Source organism: Lepisosteus platostomus, chromosome 17 (assembly GCF_059453375.1).
Source record: "Lepisosteus platostomus isolate fLepPlt1 chromosome 17, fLepPlt1.hap1, whole genome shotgun sequence".
Classification (NCBI taxonomy): Eukaryota; Metazoa; Chordata; class Actinopteri; order Semionotiformes; family Lepisosteidae; genus Lepisosteus; species Lepisosteus platostomus.
Genome location: NC_142627.1, coordinates 21,771,874 through 21,788,430, shown reverse-complemented (window position 1 = coordinate 21,788,430; position 16,557 = coordinate 21,771,874). Strand labels below are relative to the sequence as shown.

Sequence of the window (16,557 nt, the reverse complement as noted above, 5' to 3'; positions counted from 1 at the left end):
CGGTATTTTTCAGAGAAATCACAGACACCATGAATCACTTAAAAGTAAATCAAGAATATGTGTTAAAAAACCTAACTGAAAAAAACAGGACATTTAAAACTAGACCCCCTAATCTAAACATTTGCACTCCCTGCCAAATGATACCTCACACAAGATTAGCCAGACAGATCTAGCAATAACCACGGAGGGGCGATTACAAAGCGAAGCCACCAGAGGGCAGAATGAGCTCGAGTTTCCCAACGCAGCAGCTCAGCACTGGCAAATTGTAACGATCTGCAGGTGCAGGAGGGAGAGTCGGCCGGTCGGTAAGCTGTCATGCAGCTCTTTGACAGGCCTGCCAGCTCTCATTATGACAGCAGTAGCTCTTGTGTACCATAATAATACAGTATATACTGTATTAATACAGCTTTTGAATACAGTAGTACTGTATGTATTGAAAAAGTCAAGGTAAGGACTATTTAGTAAGACCGTGTACATCTTGTATTTGCAACTAAAAGCCAGCACTAGGCCTGATGTTTTCAGGGTCAGTACTAGCGCTGAGCTGAGTGAAAAGGTTGCTCTGTGGCAGATGGAGTGCTCCCAGCTGCCAACTGACTGAAAAATCTTCAAGAGGCAAGACGTCAGGAAACAAGACAGTCTGAGCGAAACTGGAACTTGCTATGACAGCCCGCAAGAAGAAATCACCTATTAGGCCCAGTGTTGAGTCAGGCTGCGCTGGTCCACTGTCAGTCAGATCCACACAGTAAGGGAGGAACTGTATAGAACAAGTAGAATAAGAATATAGAACCGGAGACTCCTGTTGAGCAGAGGTGCTTAAAGTAGAGAATTACTTTTTACTCCTTAACTGTATAATAGGAAAGATACTTCAAATGTTACAGTTTCATGGAAATATCTTGGTTATCGCAGCAGGGAATTTTTGGTTTCACAATGTCCAGCAGCACAAGGTTGTCCCAGAGTTCCTGGCAGTCAATGAACTGACACCTTTGTAGTGGTGGAGGGACATTTGTGTTTCATTGAACCGCTCAGCTGCGTCATCAAGAACCCAGGGCTCCTGGCCGGGCCAGGTCTGAGGTGAGGTTCCAGACAAAAAAAAAAGCAAACCCAAGACTTGAGAAGCTTTAAAAAAAAGTGCAAAAGAACCTGGACTGTAACGGAGATCTGAGATACACTCAATTCCTGGAGCCAGGCCTGGAGATGCCATTCAACAGGCAAGTTCTGCTGTCATTGAAACCAAGACCAGAAGACACTTCTTTACCAAAGGGGTTGTGGGAGTATGGAACAAGCTACCTACAGGAGCCAAGTGGGTGAAGCTGATATCCTGGTTTCACTCAAGAAGCTGGATAAGATTTTTTACCAACTACCAGCCACCTACCAAATGGGCTGAATTTGTAACCTCTCGTTTGTTCTTATGAATACCTGGACCACCTACGAACCCTCAATCATCTAAAACAGCTGCATGCAGCCATCCTGTGGGCCCAGAACCAGCAAGATGAAGGGTGAGGGTCAGGTACAATAACAGTGCGGCACTGAGAGGGATAGACTACAGCAAACTGGGCCTTGCCAAGGCAAACTGGCTCCTGGGACGTGGAGTGGCACTTCTCCTGCAGGAAAGGAGCCAGAGCTGCTGGAGGAGGTGGAAAGGTTCCAGACGATTATGATTGGTCTCACCTCAAAACAAACCTCTGCCTCAAAAGTCTGATCAACTGTGTGACTTTACTAGAACTGCCAAGAAACTTTCCAGAGATAAGAGATATGTACACAGGTAAGTGCTGCTGCTGTGGGTGGCCTGTTGGCACAGCGATTAGCATTGCTGCCTTGCAGCGCTGAGTCCCTGGGTTCAATTCTGGACCCAGAGTGCTCTCTCCTGGAGTTTGCATGTTCCATACTGTCCTGCCACTGTTGGGATGACCCCCCAAAACCAACTCACCATTTTGTCATTTCTAACATCACCTTCCTTGGGTTGGGTTCTCAACATACTTTCCAACATATGTGAATTTTGTTTTACTCAATTATGAATTGCCAGTTGTTTTTGTCAGACGCGCCCGATTAGGAATCAGGAACTCTGTGAGTTTTCCATGTCCGTGACCCTGGGACTGTGCAGGGGAGGAGAACAGAAGAAAGTGTGGGCCGACTCTCTGAGCCACTCATCTTCCAAGTGCCAGAGGCAGCACTGTGCCAGACAGGCGGTTCAGCACTGACCAGCCCCTGGAAGGCTGCAGGGGGCGCTGTACCAGGGAGCTGACAGCTGAGCCACGTGGGAGGCCCCAAGGTAGAAAACTCCATCGCCCAGAACCTCAGTAATAGTTATAACTGTGAAACATGTTTTAATTAAATGTTGTATTTTTCCCCACACAGGAAAGGGATACCTGTAATGAAAAATCACCCAGTGGAGATTTTACTTGCTTGCAGAATTCCCTTTCAGAGAGGTATGAGCTCCCTTCACTGGATTACTTAAATGTTGCTGCAAAATCACCAATAAGCACATGCACACACTAACTGTGAGGTTCATTTCCTATATACAAAGACAAAAACAGATTTTTAAGTTTTCTTTATTGCTCACCTGTCATTTAGTTACACTTTCCAGCATTTTCTCATAACTTATGTACACAAACTAGCCAACAAACGGTATCACGTCACTTCTTGTCCTTCTTGAGTAACAAAAAACGTAAGCAGGGCTGGTCAGCAGAAGGGTGCAGCATTAGCAGAAGACCTCCGGGTGCACAAGGTCATCTTCCCAGATGGCCATGGTTCTGTCACCAACTCATTCATACTTTTGCTGAACCAACCTTGTAAACTCATGCTTAAAGCAAATTTAAGAAAACTTCTTTCAAGTAAATTTCAAGTCAAACAACTCTATTGGTGGACTGCAAGAATTTCACTACACGGTAGCATGTTTCTGAGCCCCAGACCTGGTGAAATGTGCATGTAGTTTTGCAGACCGTTATAAAGTGTAGTGGTATTAAATACTCAGCCTCTGAACTTTGACTTTGACTAGATCCTTTTTTTCAAATAATCCAGAGGATAAGGCTATTCAAATTCCAGCTTTAGTGACTACAACAGAGCTCATATTGTCTTTTCAGCTTGTGGGCCACAATTAAATCATCTGAAGGTAATTCTTAGAAGCAGGATCCAGAGTGAAAAGAAATATGAGGAATAATTCTTCTCCCACATAAGGAACACCCTATTACAATACAAAAAAAAAAAGATTGCATAGGTACTGTCACATCTGTTATATGATTAAAAAAAATCAAAAGCAACAACTGCCAGTGTGAGAAATAAAAATCATTAACAATGTGACTTGTTTTTTGTTGGCAACTATCCCTTTTTTTTTTTTGGCAAGGAAAATTTCAGGTTTCGGTTTTCTCTGACAAAATTCCTTTACCAGCACAAATTAAAAAGATTCAACCTCCTGCCAGGCTCTCACTGTCGCTGTGCAAACTGTAAAGGTTTAAGGCGTATTCCCCCCTTCCTCATCTCCGAACGTGTGAGCTCTGCTGCAATGACTGCGGGGCTGTCCTCAACTGGCGTAGTGCCGCCCCTGGCCGAAGCCCGCCTGATTATACTGATAGCCCCCCTGCTGGAAGTACTGCTCGAACTGCCCTCCCTGGCCGTAGTTCTGCGCTCCTCTCCCTCCCCAGCCTCCTCCTTGGCCTACACGACTGCCCCGGCCCCGGCCCCCTCGCCCTCCGCGCCCCCCCCTGTCCTGGTGCCCCCCCTCCTGGTATCGGCTGTCCTGCTGGTACGCGCCCACTCCACCTCCTTGGTAGCTGCCCCCGCCACCCTGGTATCCACTTCCTGGGTAACTCGGCGCCTGAAAGCCGCCATGAAAAGCTCCGCCGGAGTACCCCCCACTGCCACCCTGGTAGCCACCCCCGCCCTGGTAGTTGCCCTGGTACGCGCCGCCGCCACCGCCGCCGCCGCCTCCTCCGTCTGACCAGCCTCCTTGTACTTTACCTCCTCTTCCACCCCCCCCACCCCTGCTGCCCCCCCGGTCGTAGCCTCCTCGCCCCCCTTGCGACGGCTGCTCGTAGCCCCCTCTGCCCCCTCCTCTGCCCCCGCCACCCCCGTACCCCTGCCCGCCCCCGCCTCCTCCGTGCTGCTGCGGCCCGTCCTGTCTCTTCTGCCAGCTGGGCATCTCTGGGGGGGGCGGCTCAATCTCGTTGGGTCTCCCGCCTCGGTCGGGCACACGGCCCATCAGCACCTAGGAGACACAACCATGAAAATCTGCCTCTGCTCGATACCGAGGACACCTGCTAGCTGCATCAGGGCACCTCTTTCTTCAGCAGCGTTAGTGGAATAGCTTCACTTCACCTGCGGCTACATCACCCTGCAACTCACAACCAGCAGCCCTCTGAAGCTCAGCAGGAGTGAGCCTGGTCAGTACCCGGAGGGGAGACCTCCTGGGAAAGCTAAGGCTGCTGCTGGAGAAGTGTTAGTAGGGCCAGGAGGGGGCGCTCACCCTGTAGTCTGTGTGGGTCCTAATGCCCCAGTAAATTATGCTATACTGTAAAAAGGAGCCATCTTCGGATGTGATGCAGAGGTCCCGACTCTCTGCAGTCATTAAAAATCCCTGGGCATTTCTCCAAAAGAGTGGGGATGTTACCCCGGTGTCCTGGCCTTTACCAATCATGGCCTCCTAATAACCCCCCTCTCTGAACTAGCTCCATGTCTCTGCTCTCCTCCCCACTGAGAGCTGGTGTGTGGGGAGCGTACCGGGGCACTGGCTGCCATCACATCATCCAGGTGGGGAACATTGTTGGCGGTGGAGGTTGTTGAGTGCAGTGTCAAAAAAAGCACTATACAAGTATAAGGGATTATTATTATTATTATAAACTCCTTTTCTTCAATTTAAAAAAAGCCATCTTCTCTTTTTGGCACATACAATCAATCCTCCCCACCACCAGGGTAAAAGTATATTCGTTTTTCTGTGACTCCTTACTTTGTTAATGGCACAGGCAGTCCTCTCGCGGATATTTCCACTGCTCGTCCTTAGGATTTTGGACAGATCCTCCCGCGCAGCGAAGAGATGAGCTACAGAGACGGTGCTTTTCGCAGCGAGAGCTGCACGCTTTGGCTGGTACACTTTGGCCAACTTTTCAGTATGAGCCTAAATTCCGATTTAAAAATAAAAAGTTTGTGGTTAAAGCCGAAGTAAAAATGACCATCCAGGATTCTGTCTCAACATACACACCTCGTTTACAGCTGCAATGCACAAGCGTAAGAGGACTGATGAAGGGTCACTGAGCAAAGAAAAACGACACATTTTCTTTGAGTCCTTGTCACTGTGTGAAAATTTAAAGCAAAATCTAAAGTAGCACAGGTTTATCTATAAGAAATACAGCACTGCAGAAAAGGTTCAGCTTCACTGAACATCTTACCTTGGCTCTTTCAGACCAACCAAATGACTGAACTGTTACATCAAGACGTTTCAACAACATCTTCCTCCGGACTTCATATTCATTTGCAAGGGCTTGGTTAATGGCTTCAACCTTCTCCTGCCAAAGGACACATCATGTGCTTTACATTTACATTGTGCTACAGCAAAGCACAGCACTTTCCCTTACCAACACCACAGCCAGTACTTCCTGAGGGTGCAATATCATGCTAGCAAAATGAAAAACAAGACTAACTGCACTGGAGTCCTTCAGACCTACTAGCAAAGTAGTGTTTGCATTTTTGCATGTTCTCTTCTGTCTGTTAAGGTGCTAATGTAAATGACGGATATATATTAATCACAGTTCCCGTCAATGAAGTGAAATAGGGCCTGCCATAACAGAAAATAAGGAACGTTATATAAAACCCTTTGATTGTTTACAGTTACAAGAAAATACAAGTATTTATAAACTGTTTTTGTGTCTGTTATACCCTTTTCTTGAGTTTTAAAATAACTATCTGCCTTACAACAGGTTGCATCCTGCAATAACTCCTCCACCAGCAGTCAACACTTTCTGCAGTATTTACCCAGTGAACTGGTCCCAGCGTTTTCTTCATCAGGGGCTTTCCGACGTGATAAGGAGACACCTTGGACAAAGCTTCCTTCAGCTGTTGATCCAGACAAAGACACCTGCATAACTTTAAACTGGATGGACCCCCTTCATGACCAAAACTGCCATGCACGATGATAAGAACTTGGATTTGGGTTTTCAAGCAAACAAACACAAGAACTTACAAACATGGTCTAAGAACCAAGGTTTCAAAACTCAATACAGAACACTGTTTTTTTATGGGAGAAGTCACACTAAAACTAATATATATCTCCTCTTTAAGTTATTTTATGACTTTAATTTTCCTAGTCCCATATTACAATTTAACCCCCTTAATTCCCCTCATTACACAGAACACTCTTGTGCTCTTTAGATAGTTGTTCTGGAAGTTAAGATGCTCTGGATAATAATGTGAATTATATGACCAGTTTGGAGCACGGCAGAAAATTAATGCACTGACCGTGTAACACCAGTCCGGGTTTTATGTCTGCCTGTCTCATGAGAATGTTCAATAGCTCAATTCTACTTAGAATCGGAGTCCTAATTACTTAGCAAAATGCCGAGCCATGGAAATCTGTGTGTTTTGAGTTCAGGTCTGGTGAGGGGTGCCTCTATACCAAGGAGAATCCAGCTGAGCTGTGTGTTGTACCTTCTTCTCGATGCCACTGAAGAACTGGAACATGGAGATGTTGGCAGGGGGCTTGGACATGCCCAGTCCCATGCAGATCCCCTTCAATTCCATGAAAACCTCACTGCCTCCTGCCTCTTGCACTTTCTTCTGCGGTCTATTGACGATGATCATTTTTGAGGCCTCCAGCTCAGAAATAAGGTAAGCTGAAGGGCATTAAAACATGCATTAATCTAAGAACACTAAACAGACTTTTTATATTTTCTTTTTCAACAGGAACGGTGGGGTCTTCAGTTACATCCTATCAACCTGTTCAGTAACACAAATGAGGAAAGAACGGATACTAAGTCACTGCTGAGACTTAAATAAATGTAAAAACTGAAAATTCCAGGGCAACCAATGAAACAGACAGCATTTCTCTATCTAGTGCAAGATTGTGCTAAAGTTGATTACAGCAACAGGCTACATTCGATTAGTATTTCTGCATCACTGTATTTGTGCACGCTTGTTTTCTGCACTATGCAGTGTTGAAACGTGGTGCCTCTGTCTGTGTCACTGCTTTCCAGTCTGATTTCTTAGTGCTTTGCCGTTATTAGCATTTCCGGGAAATCAAATGATTCACTTAAGAATGGACTACTGTCGTGCACATACTGATCAGCAGAAGGCAGTTGTTCTTGTTCATAAGCCGTTTGGTGACGTCTCCTGACGTGAGAACAGAATAGGGGCACATCATCTCGGACAGCAGGCCGCTGATCTCCAGCTGAAACCCTTCTGCTTCCCCGGGACCTGGACAAACAAGAGGCAGCCTGCTTTGGAACACTACTTTTATTCAGATACGTCTCCTGCTCAGAATTTACTACAGAGAACAAGAGAGTTAGTTGCAGAATGTACTCTCGCTGAGCCGAAACACACAAGTAAAGCGAAAAGGCTTCTCTCTTACTGTTGGTGGCTTGGATGTTCTCCTCCAGTTTACAGTAGAGCTTGAGCTCGGTCACAATCCAAGCGCACACTTTAGTGAACTCGGGGGAGGCTGCCCCGCTGGACACTGCCTGGTCCAGCGCTCCGTCCTCCAGGAGAGGGCCCTTATAGCTGCCAAGAGCAAAGGGCTTTATCAACACACGCAGCGACGTCGGGGCTTTTCCAGACCCTTCAAACCGATTTCAACTTTGTTTTGAGTGCACAGGATGGGGGGTGACACAGTGACGCTGCGGTTGGCACCGCTGGGGTTCTGGGGTCAATATCTGGGTGCTTTCTGCATGGATCTTATATGTTCTCCCTGGGTTTTCCGTGGGTTTACTCCGGGTGCTCTGGTTGGTTAACTGGCTTCTGGGAAAACGGCCCTGCTGTTGAGTATGTGCGCTTGTGTGTGCCTCCTGCGAAGGACTGACATCCTGTTTAGGGTGTATCCTGCCTTGTGCCCGCTGCTTGCTGGGATATACTCTGGCTCTCCCACGACCCTGAACTGGAAGCAGTGGTTAGAAAGTGGATGGATGGCGGGCAAGATGTCTGACCTGTTACCACAACCCCAAGGTAAAATGTCATTACTTTATTTCTGAAGAAATGAAACGGCCATTTACAGTGGCTTCATTTATTCAGCAGGTTACTAAAGTTGTGATAGATACAGCTCACAGAGTCCTACAGGTACAATAATAAGAAGTCTTGGGTTCCATGCGCCGTGCTATTAATGCAGGGAAAATAAATGAGGTCTTCCCTAACGCAATTTATGAAATATTTGGTTTTTCACGTTCACGTTTTCACAGCAACACAATTAAAGTCATACAAAAACACAGGATAATACGGTGTTTTCATAACGGCAACGCCATAATTCTCTTAAATAACGATAACCTAGCAAGGAATGTCAGGTAAATGAAATCAAAGCCACGTCTTTAGTAATGTTTCTATAAAGCCCTAGTGGATAATAATGAACATATCGAACAGCTGAAGCTCCCTTTACCGACACGAAGCGCCAGGAGGGCAGCCGATTTGCGGAGTCTAACATTACCGGTGAAACATCCAAACAACAACAGTGACTCGATTCATTCTGATTCAAACACAACTCATAACGCGTATTTGTGTTAAGAATAGAAACACTGCTGCCAGCACGCTGGTGACAGTGGCGCTGTGTCACACTCCTCACTGTTTGTGAGCAAACAGCCGCGGAATCCTGTCACGTTTGATCACATCACCAGTTTCACATACCCCAGGTCTTCTAACGCGTCCAGTATGTCGTTTTCCATTTTCCCCGACACGTTCCTCCGAATGATCAAAGGACAGAAATTAAAAAATCAAAGTAGACGTGCCTGCCCTCACTCGGGTGCTGGGTTGGCATGCCGGGGTCCTAACCCGACCTCTCAACTCGGCGAGGGCTGGCCAGCGCCGTGCCTGTGTCGCCAGTAAAAACGCTGCGTCTCAAGTACGCCCACACCAATACGCAAAAACCCACATTTCGTTATTAACAAAATATGGTTAGAATCTTTCGAAGAGGTATGAGCGCGTATTGTTACTGCTGAGGCACCGAAGAGCATCATTTCGCGTCAGGGGTCTTCGCTTTGGCTGACGCAGCTGCGCCTGTGCGTTCTTGCAGCCCGGAGCTGGGTATCTGCGCAGCTCCGCGTTCCTTACTGGCTACGTGCGACGTCACTCAGCTCTTTCTGCACACATCCTGCGCAGATCCTGACCTTTGCTTTAAGCTCGTGGTTCAAATGCGCACCACAAGAGACCGCCTGCGACTTTGAATCTGTAGCCACGAAGTTAAGGTCAGGGTGTCCTTACTTAAATGCGTGATTTCATTTTTGTTATATACCTATGTAATTAACAACATATAAGGTTCCAAACCAAAGGAGGGAATCATGCTTGTTTGATACTTCAGCAGCTAAGCAAATCTGGGCTTTTCAACTGGTGAGGTACAGTACAAGTATGAAGAAATTTGTAGTGAGGTGAAACCTGACAAGTGTAGTCCATTCGTGCAATAATTTCAAAGACAAAGTAGTTCCTGGCAGCTGAGACCTGTGCAGGACCCTCTATTCCTTTGTACGTTAACTGTATCGTCATTGGAATGATCCAACCAAGTCTGGAGAGAATTGTTCTTGAACAGAAACAGCACAAGGTTTAACAAGCAGTTGACAACCGGTTCATCCAACTGAATGGGAAAAATAACTGCTGCACTTGGGAGGTGTAATTCAGAAGCATGTTTGTTGATTGATGAAATCCGTCACGTTTGATTCAACCGAAGAAGCAGCTCTAGAGACAGAAGCAGTTTGAGTTGTAAGAAAACAACTGTCAATCAGGCAGCCCTCTCGACTGATCTGTAACTTCTGTTAGAAAGCTAAATCAAGAGGAAAAGCTACGTTTGGGGTGAATTGGCTGAATATTTTTTAACCAGTGTTAGCTGCAGACTGGTGGTGGTGGAGGGGAGTCCCCATTACCTGTAAAGCGCTTTGAGTGGACTGTCCAGAAAAGCGCTATATAAGTGTAAGCAATTATTATTATTATTATTATTATTATCATTAGGGGGGCGGCTAGTGTCATGAGCAGTGTTTCTCATAAACCATTAGAATCACAAAATACAGAAATCATAGAGCTCTGAGGTCTTAACCTTGGTCCGACTCTGCGTGTGTGCCACACTTATGAGCCATTCCTCTAATTGGAAGCTGGACAAGACATCACCAGACTTTGGCGTTCAGGGTTCATTTCTGTAATGGCTGGCAGTACTGAAGAAGGACTGATGGGAAGGATTTCAGAAGCAGGCAACTGCCAACTGTGTCGCAACACAACTATTGGAAAGGATACCGCTAGACGAAAACAGGGTTCAGAGTACCCTCACCATGGTAAAACACATGATTTAAGCTGCAAATACAAAGTCAAAGACATTCAAACAGGTACTCTTTTTGACTTGGGAAAAAGAGAATCTTGTGTTAATGCCTGCTGTCTACAAGAAAGGACTTGGACTCTGCATTCCACATAATGGGAATAAAAACAACAACAACAGTAATGTCCATGCATATTATTTTATTGATTAACAGACAATGTCACAAAACTTTAAATCTGAAACAAAGAAAGCTGAAAAATCCTAACTTGACTAGTTCAGTATTATGAGGTCTGCAGATTTACTCATAATCATTGTCTTTATTGTTTACCCTCAATGGTTTAAAGGTTTGAAATTATAATAGTGATGAAAATACAAGTAAACACCACAATTTGACAAAGATCACCAACAGTTTTGTCTATAAACCTCTGCTTTCACTTTTTACCAGATGTGATTTTCTAAGTGTTCGGCATGCCTCAGTGTTGGCACAGGATACTTATTGACTCACAGAGTGGGAGATGCAGTGTAAGCAATGCCTTTCCTGGTACAGAAACAAGAAGTGGCAGTCCGGCAGAACCAGACTGATAAAGACACTGGTAAATACACACAAATAGTGGACAAGGTGGACAAGGAGAACTCCTGCAGGGGCTGAAAAAGAAAACAACATCTTTCTCTTTTTTTTGTAGAAATATACACAAATTGAAATATGAAATAAATAACCTGCCCCTAAAATAAACTTTGGCCATAAACATTTTTTCCAACCACAGTTTTAAAAACAGGGCATTTGTTAAAAAGTTTGTTTTGTCCACATGGAGACTCAATTCTGAAGATCCATCACTGACAGTTTTCTTTGCACGTGTTCTGGATATCTTAGGCTAGAACCATTTGCCTTCTGGGAGATAAGTATTGTAATCTAGCTTTGGGGGAAACCACAGCACCCCCTTTTCAATCTTGCTTGATTTTTTATTTCTGTACACTAGGTGACATAGAAACAGAACTCCCATAATGCACTGGATATGACTAGGAGCTCCAGAAAACAATAAATAACCATAATGCTGCGGTCAGCTCTCTAGCCTAAGGATATCTGGGGACATGTCCTAAAGTGTTGAAATACTCTGTTTTTTGACTGTATTTAACTTTTTAGTCAGGCACTGCATAATATCATGAGACAAGGGCTAAGACTTCATGAGGCTGATACTCACGAGTCTGATACTATGTAAGGATTTGAGATGACATCATTGCACTTTGACCTTTCGGATGGCTGGCAAGCAGAGCAAAAAGCTTTAACAAAAGTGGCTTTAAATTTAGTGCCTTACTAAATCCATCCATTTATTTTTTTATAATTTCTTGTAATTTAGGGTCACAGGAGAGCCAGAGCTTATCCCAGCAAACAGCAGACACAAGGAAGGATACACCCTTGACAGGACACCAGTCCATCACAGGGCAGACAAGCACAAACATGGATATCACATGCTCACACCAAGGCCAGTTTTCCCAGAAACCCAGAGGAAACCTGCATGAACATACCTGTACAAACTTCACACAGGTAGCCCCCCCAGTCAGGAATGGAGCCTAGGGGCCCAGCACTAATGCTAACCACTGTGCCACTGTGCCACCATGCCACCCAACTTTACTAAATCATTTTTTAAACTAACATTATTGTTAATTTTATGCAATTTATTGTGTGGGACTCCTCTGAAACAAAATCTACAAAATCAACATCTGAAATGATTTGCAGGGCTCCTGATGTTTCTTTCTGTATGGCTCATGTGCTTGACTGTGTAATTCTTATGTTCTTATGCTAAATTATCGGATTCCAAGTGTCTGTACCTTGTTTTGTCCTGTTTCTGTGTCGTATATTGATGAAAACACCTAGAACCTATTACTCATAGCAGAATTGCTATATTAGCTGAAGTATCAATTAACCAATTTATTTTTCACAAAATAATTGTTTAGAATGTAGGTTGTCTTGGATAAAGTACTGTAGTAATACCACTACTACTAATTATATTAACGTGCAGTTTACTAAGTATCATTAGACAGTTACTCAAGTATTGATCAATTGCCAGGAAAAAAGCAAGTAATTCACAATCCTTCTGACTGCTTTTTCTAGTTGCAATACTCTGGAAAGTAAGGAGCTGAGTGACCACAGCATGATGGCACAGAAAACAGAATGTGCACACCAGCAGCAGAAAAGAGATGCATTGTATTTAGTAAATTATACAGTAGGATACCTGTGCAAGCCCACTTTGCTGTGTTGGGTCAAGGTGTGTATTACCAACATTGTGCAAATTTGTACATAGATTTTGATTTGCGAGAACAGTAGAAAGTGGTTTTGCTCAGGATTTACTTTTCTGTTTATGCCAGGGGAACATAGCAGCAGTGAGGAGAAACATCTGCTCTTTTTGCTCACATGGCTTGGTCACAGCATGTCGGAAATGAAGTCGACACAGGTCAAGTTACAGTCACTCAGCGGCACAGCCAGACCAAACTCTGGCCTGGTGTTTGAGCTGCTTTAGAGAGAAAGAGCCAAGAGGCTTCTCTGTTCTCTTAAGGTAACATATCAATGTGTCTCTTCCCCCACAGTAAAGGCGTATTTGTTGAAAAGATTGTCAGTTGGCACTTTTACACCAGACAAACGCTGACAAACGCCCACTGCCCTGGTCACTACAAGGATTACTCCAGTTGAAAACTGGTGCAACTGAAATCAATTCAATCCCAAACATCACCATCCACCTCACATTCTCAACCGAAGGTGATCCTATTGCAGATCGAAATGGAACTGGGTTGCAACCTTCTGCAAATCCAAACAAAATGCAAACAATTCTGGATCATTTCTTGAAGTTTTAACACACTGCAGGAATTTGCATGCAGAAGGAGGTCCTGTTAATTTCCTCGTCTCAATGTTGAGTATTAAAATGCTGTCTTGCATGACCAAGAGGATGGGAAACTACAGCTCAAACCAAATAGCTGCAGTTCTTCTCAGACTCCACCTGTTACAAAATGTTGTGACAAACACTGCATGACTACAGGCTACTCATATGTCGTTTTTTGACTTCACAAGGTCAAAGATGAAACAGGACCTCATGTTCCTCTCTGGGGGTTCCTAGCATTCAGGCCAGAGAGTGTAGATTCATAATAAACTGTTACATTACAAACAACATTTAACGATAAAGAATTTCACTGGTGTTCTTTAGATTGACAAAGGAGCTGAGATCTGGGATTTTATCAGAAATACTGAGGCATTAGCGAAGTACAATAAACTGATCTTAGCTCATAAATTACAGTTTAACTCTTCATTTTGTATTCAAAACAATACTAACTGAATAATCTTCATAAACATTTGAACAACATAAATGACATAAATTTCAGGAGCTGTAAAAAAATAAAAAAACTTATTTTTCAAGTAGACCAGCTATTTTAATAATATTAACAATACAACTTGGGATGAGCCCCAAACTTTATAGAACATATGCGACTGTAGATCTACATCAAGATTGTCAGTGGAGAATACAGGAGCCTTTATCATGTAATCCCTTTGTTGGTGTGGGTGTTTCCTGATATCAAGAATATTTCTCAAACATGTATTGTAATTCCAGCTAATGATGAAGAAAAGTAAAACGGTTTGCTGTCATAAGTACCCATTAATAAATGAAGATTCCTCTTTTAAATGGTCTATTTAAAATGTTGAGATGTTTCAAAAAGCATCAGCCTTTCAGAAGGCATTGGCCTTCTGTATTCAACTGGGTGGTATCCACTGTCCACTGGCAGTTTTCAACCTTACCCGGTCTCTCTGCAGACATAACCTGCCAGTGCCCCATTACTTCAGTTTTAACAGAGTTTCTTGTGTCTAAAAGCAGTTGCTCACACAAACCGCTTCACAGTGTGGGCTATCTGACTAACACACCAAGATGGGTCTACACGTATTTATGAGCCATCTTGGTGGGGAGAGGATAGGCTTTCATGTTCCCAGATTCAGGTAACAATCAGCCTGTGCTGCTCAGCTCTGGAGAGACGTCCTTCACCAGGAGCTGCGGATGCCTCGTTACAGGTCTCGCACACCCCTCCAGCACCTGGCTGTGCTTCTAGAATGTTCTCTTCCACAGCCAGCTGACAAGGCCCGGCTGACTTCACAGAGTCTTTCAACAGCCAGGGGGCCACATTTAGCTTTCCACTCTCAGGTAACAGTTATTCCCCTATCTGTCTATGTTTCAATTAAAAACACAGCCTATAAACAACCCCAATCAGGTGTTTCTAGGGTCTGCATCCCGTCTGAGATCTGTGCTGAGTCTGCCCTCTACCAGAATGTTCCCGCTTTTAGGAGATAAAATCTTTTTAAATTTGAAAAAAAAGAACAAGTTTTTAGAAAACCTCCCTTTCAACAGTCTGAAAAAAAATAGAGCTTTCCTAGAGGCAAACATGCGTAATTATCCATAATCTTCAAAAGTAGTCCAAACTGAAACTCTTTTTCCATTTTTTGAACTATTCCTACCTCGGTCAAGCCTGACTTGATAAACAGAAACTGAAACCATACTCACTGTTAGTGCTGCGCTACAGATGTGGAGTATATACTATTCTGTCCTTTCTGTATAGACATTAATCCACTTTCTTTCTGTGTCTCACATACATTTGTCCTCCTCTCTGTATACTATTGCCATCTTACCTGCATTCTCTACATTTTCTCTCATTTGTTTTTCATCTCTTGTCTCTTTAGCCTCATCATAAAGAAATAAGGTTCACTTTCCACTGGTACCAGTAACAGGTGAACCTCGTGTACTGTATTCTGGCCAGGATGCAGAAGATTTCATTCACTGGCTTCTTGTTCAGTCAATAAAAACGCAGTACAGCCCGTAGCCACCCACTGGAGAAGATACCGAAACTCAGTCTGAGCAACTGGGGTACCAGTTTCTGTCCGGGCAGGTTGGAAAGGACAGGGAAGAAGAGTCAGGAGGAGGGAAGGCTGTGTGGAACGGGATTTGCTGAGTACATCTACATAAACAAGACCATGGGGTGGGCTGAGGGGAGACAGACCGACAGCCGTCTGTAGCGTGGGGCCTCAGCCCACCTGAGGAAGTGCCCCATTCCCCTTCGTCAGAATTTGGCACTGCCCCTAGGCCACGCCAACTGCCCCGCCACACTTCGTGAGGTTCCACATACGCCGATCCTGCCGGAGCGCGGGGGCCCGCTTCTGGTCGAGCCGGGACTATTCCAGTTCAGCGAGCCAGGGCTTCAGGCAGCCCAGCACGTCTCCCATGATCCTCCGGGGCCGGGGGCGGGGGGGCCTCTGCAGGCTCACGGGCGCGTCCGACCTGGCAGGAAGTCAGCTGTCCTGTCGACAGAGCGCAGCGGCAAAGCAGATTTCATGAGCAAGCACATTCCTTCAGAACTCTCGGACAGGGAGTGAACACAAGGGGGCTGTATCGGTCAGGACAAAGGCTTTTAATTTTCCCCTGTTTTTGCCAGATATATGTCAGATGTAAGCTGTACACGAGCGACGTGGTGGCACAGTGATCGGCAGTGACAGGGCCCTGGGTTCAATTCCGATCCAGGGTGCCTTCTGAGTGGATATTGTACATGCCCGTTCTCATGGGTCTCCTCCCGCAGTCCAAACGCCTCCTGGCAGGTTAACCCCAGGGAAATTCCAGGGCCCTGGTGTGAGTGTGTGCACGTTTGTATCCATGTCTGCCTGCTCTGTGGTGGACTGGTGTCCTGCCTTGTGCCTGTTGCGTGCTAGGACGGGCTCTGGCTCCGTCGTGACCCTGAGTTTCATGAAGCAGTTAGAACGTGGATGGAGGGAGGGATATGTGAAGACTGACACATGGGCCAAATTTGAGAAATCTGTGATTACCCAAAATTCCTAAAGGGAGACTTCAGTGCTAAAGTGTATTTTATATAGAATGTAATCTGTTTTAAGTTGAAGTTTAAAATATGTTAAGATGTGGGGATCTCATTGTCAGGAGTGATCTCATTGTCCACTTGAAGGTAGCGAACAAATATTATTATTCCCCTTTAGATTCCTTATTTCAGCAACTCTTTGTTTTTCAAATACTTATTTTTCTTCAGGAATTTTCCTTATGTACTGTCAATTCAAGTTATATCACATTCATACCCTTTGTTCCCTCTGTCCAGGTTTTTCCCTA

The 16,557-nt window shown here is 44.8% G+C and overlaps 2 protein-coding genes across 8 annotated transcripts in view; both read right to left on the bottom strand.

Moving 5' to 3' along the window:
- Positions 1–2,533: 2,533 nt before the first annotated feature.
- tslig3a (tRNA splicing ligase complex subunit 3A) lies at positions 2,534–8,984 on the bottom strand. The gene is made up of 8 exons (XM_088609889.1): positions 8,812–8,984; positions 7,553–7,701; positions 7,264–7,398; positions 6,634–6,818; positions 5,962–6,042; positions 5,379–5,495; positions 4,940–5,107; positions 2,534–4,201 (listed from the first exon to the last, which is right to left on the bottom strand). Exons 1-8 carry the CDS (start codon positions 8,847–8,849, stop codon positions 3,518–3,520), a joined length of 1,557 nt encoding a protein of 518 aa, XP_088466015.1. The 5' UTR covers positions 8,850–8,984; the 3' UTR covers positions 2,534–3,517.
- Positions 8,985–10,603: 1,619 nt separating this feature from the next.
- rasgrp3 (RAS guanyl releasing protein 3 (calcium and DAG-regulated)) overlaps positions 10,604–16,557 on the bottom strand; it is a 47,678-nt gene continuing 41,724 nt past the window's right edge. For 6 of the 7 annotated variants that reach the window (XM_088609883.1, XM_088609885.1, XM_088609881.1 and 3 more), the window contains one exon: positions 10,604–15,741. In XM_088609883.1, the coding sequence (XP_088466009.1) occupies positions 15,631–15,741 (111 nt within the window). In that variant the 3' untranslated portion in view covers positions 10,604–15,630. Of the gene's footprint in view, positions 15,747–16,557 lie in introns of all 7 variants that reach the window. The other variant, XM_088609888.1, reaches the window with a different exon arrangement.

Coding starts and splice junctions, on each gene's coding strand:
- tslig3a (XM_088609889.1), bottom strand. CDS start 8,849: ATGGAAAACGACATACTGGACGCGTTAGAAGACCTGGG. Junction 5,496..5,961: donor CGCTGGGACCAGTTCACTGG/GTAAATACTGCA, acceptor GTCCTTTGGCAG/GAGAAGGTTGAAGCCATTAA. Junction 5,108..5,378: donor GTTGGTCTGAAAGAGCCAAG/GTAAGATGTTCA, acceptor ATCGGAATTTAG/GCTCATACTGAAAAGTTGGC.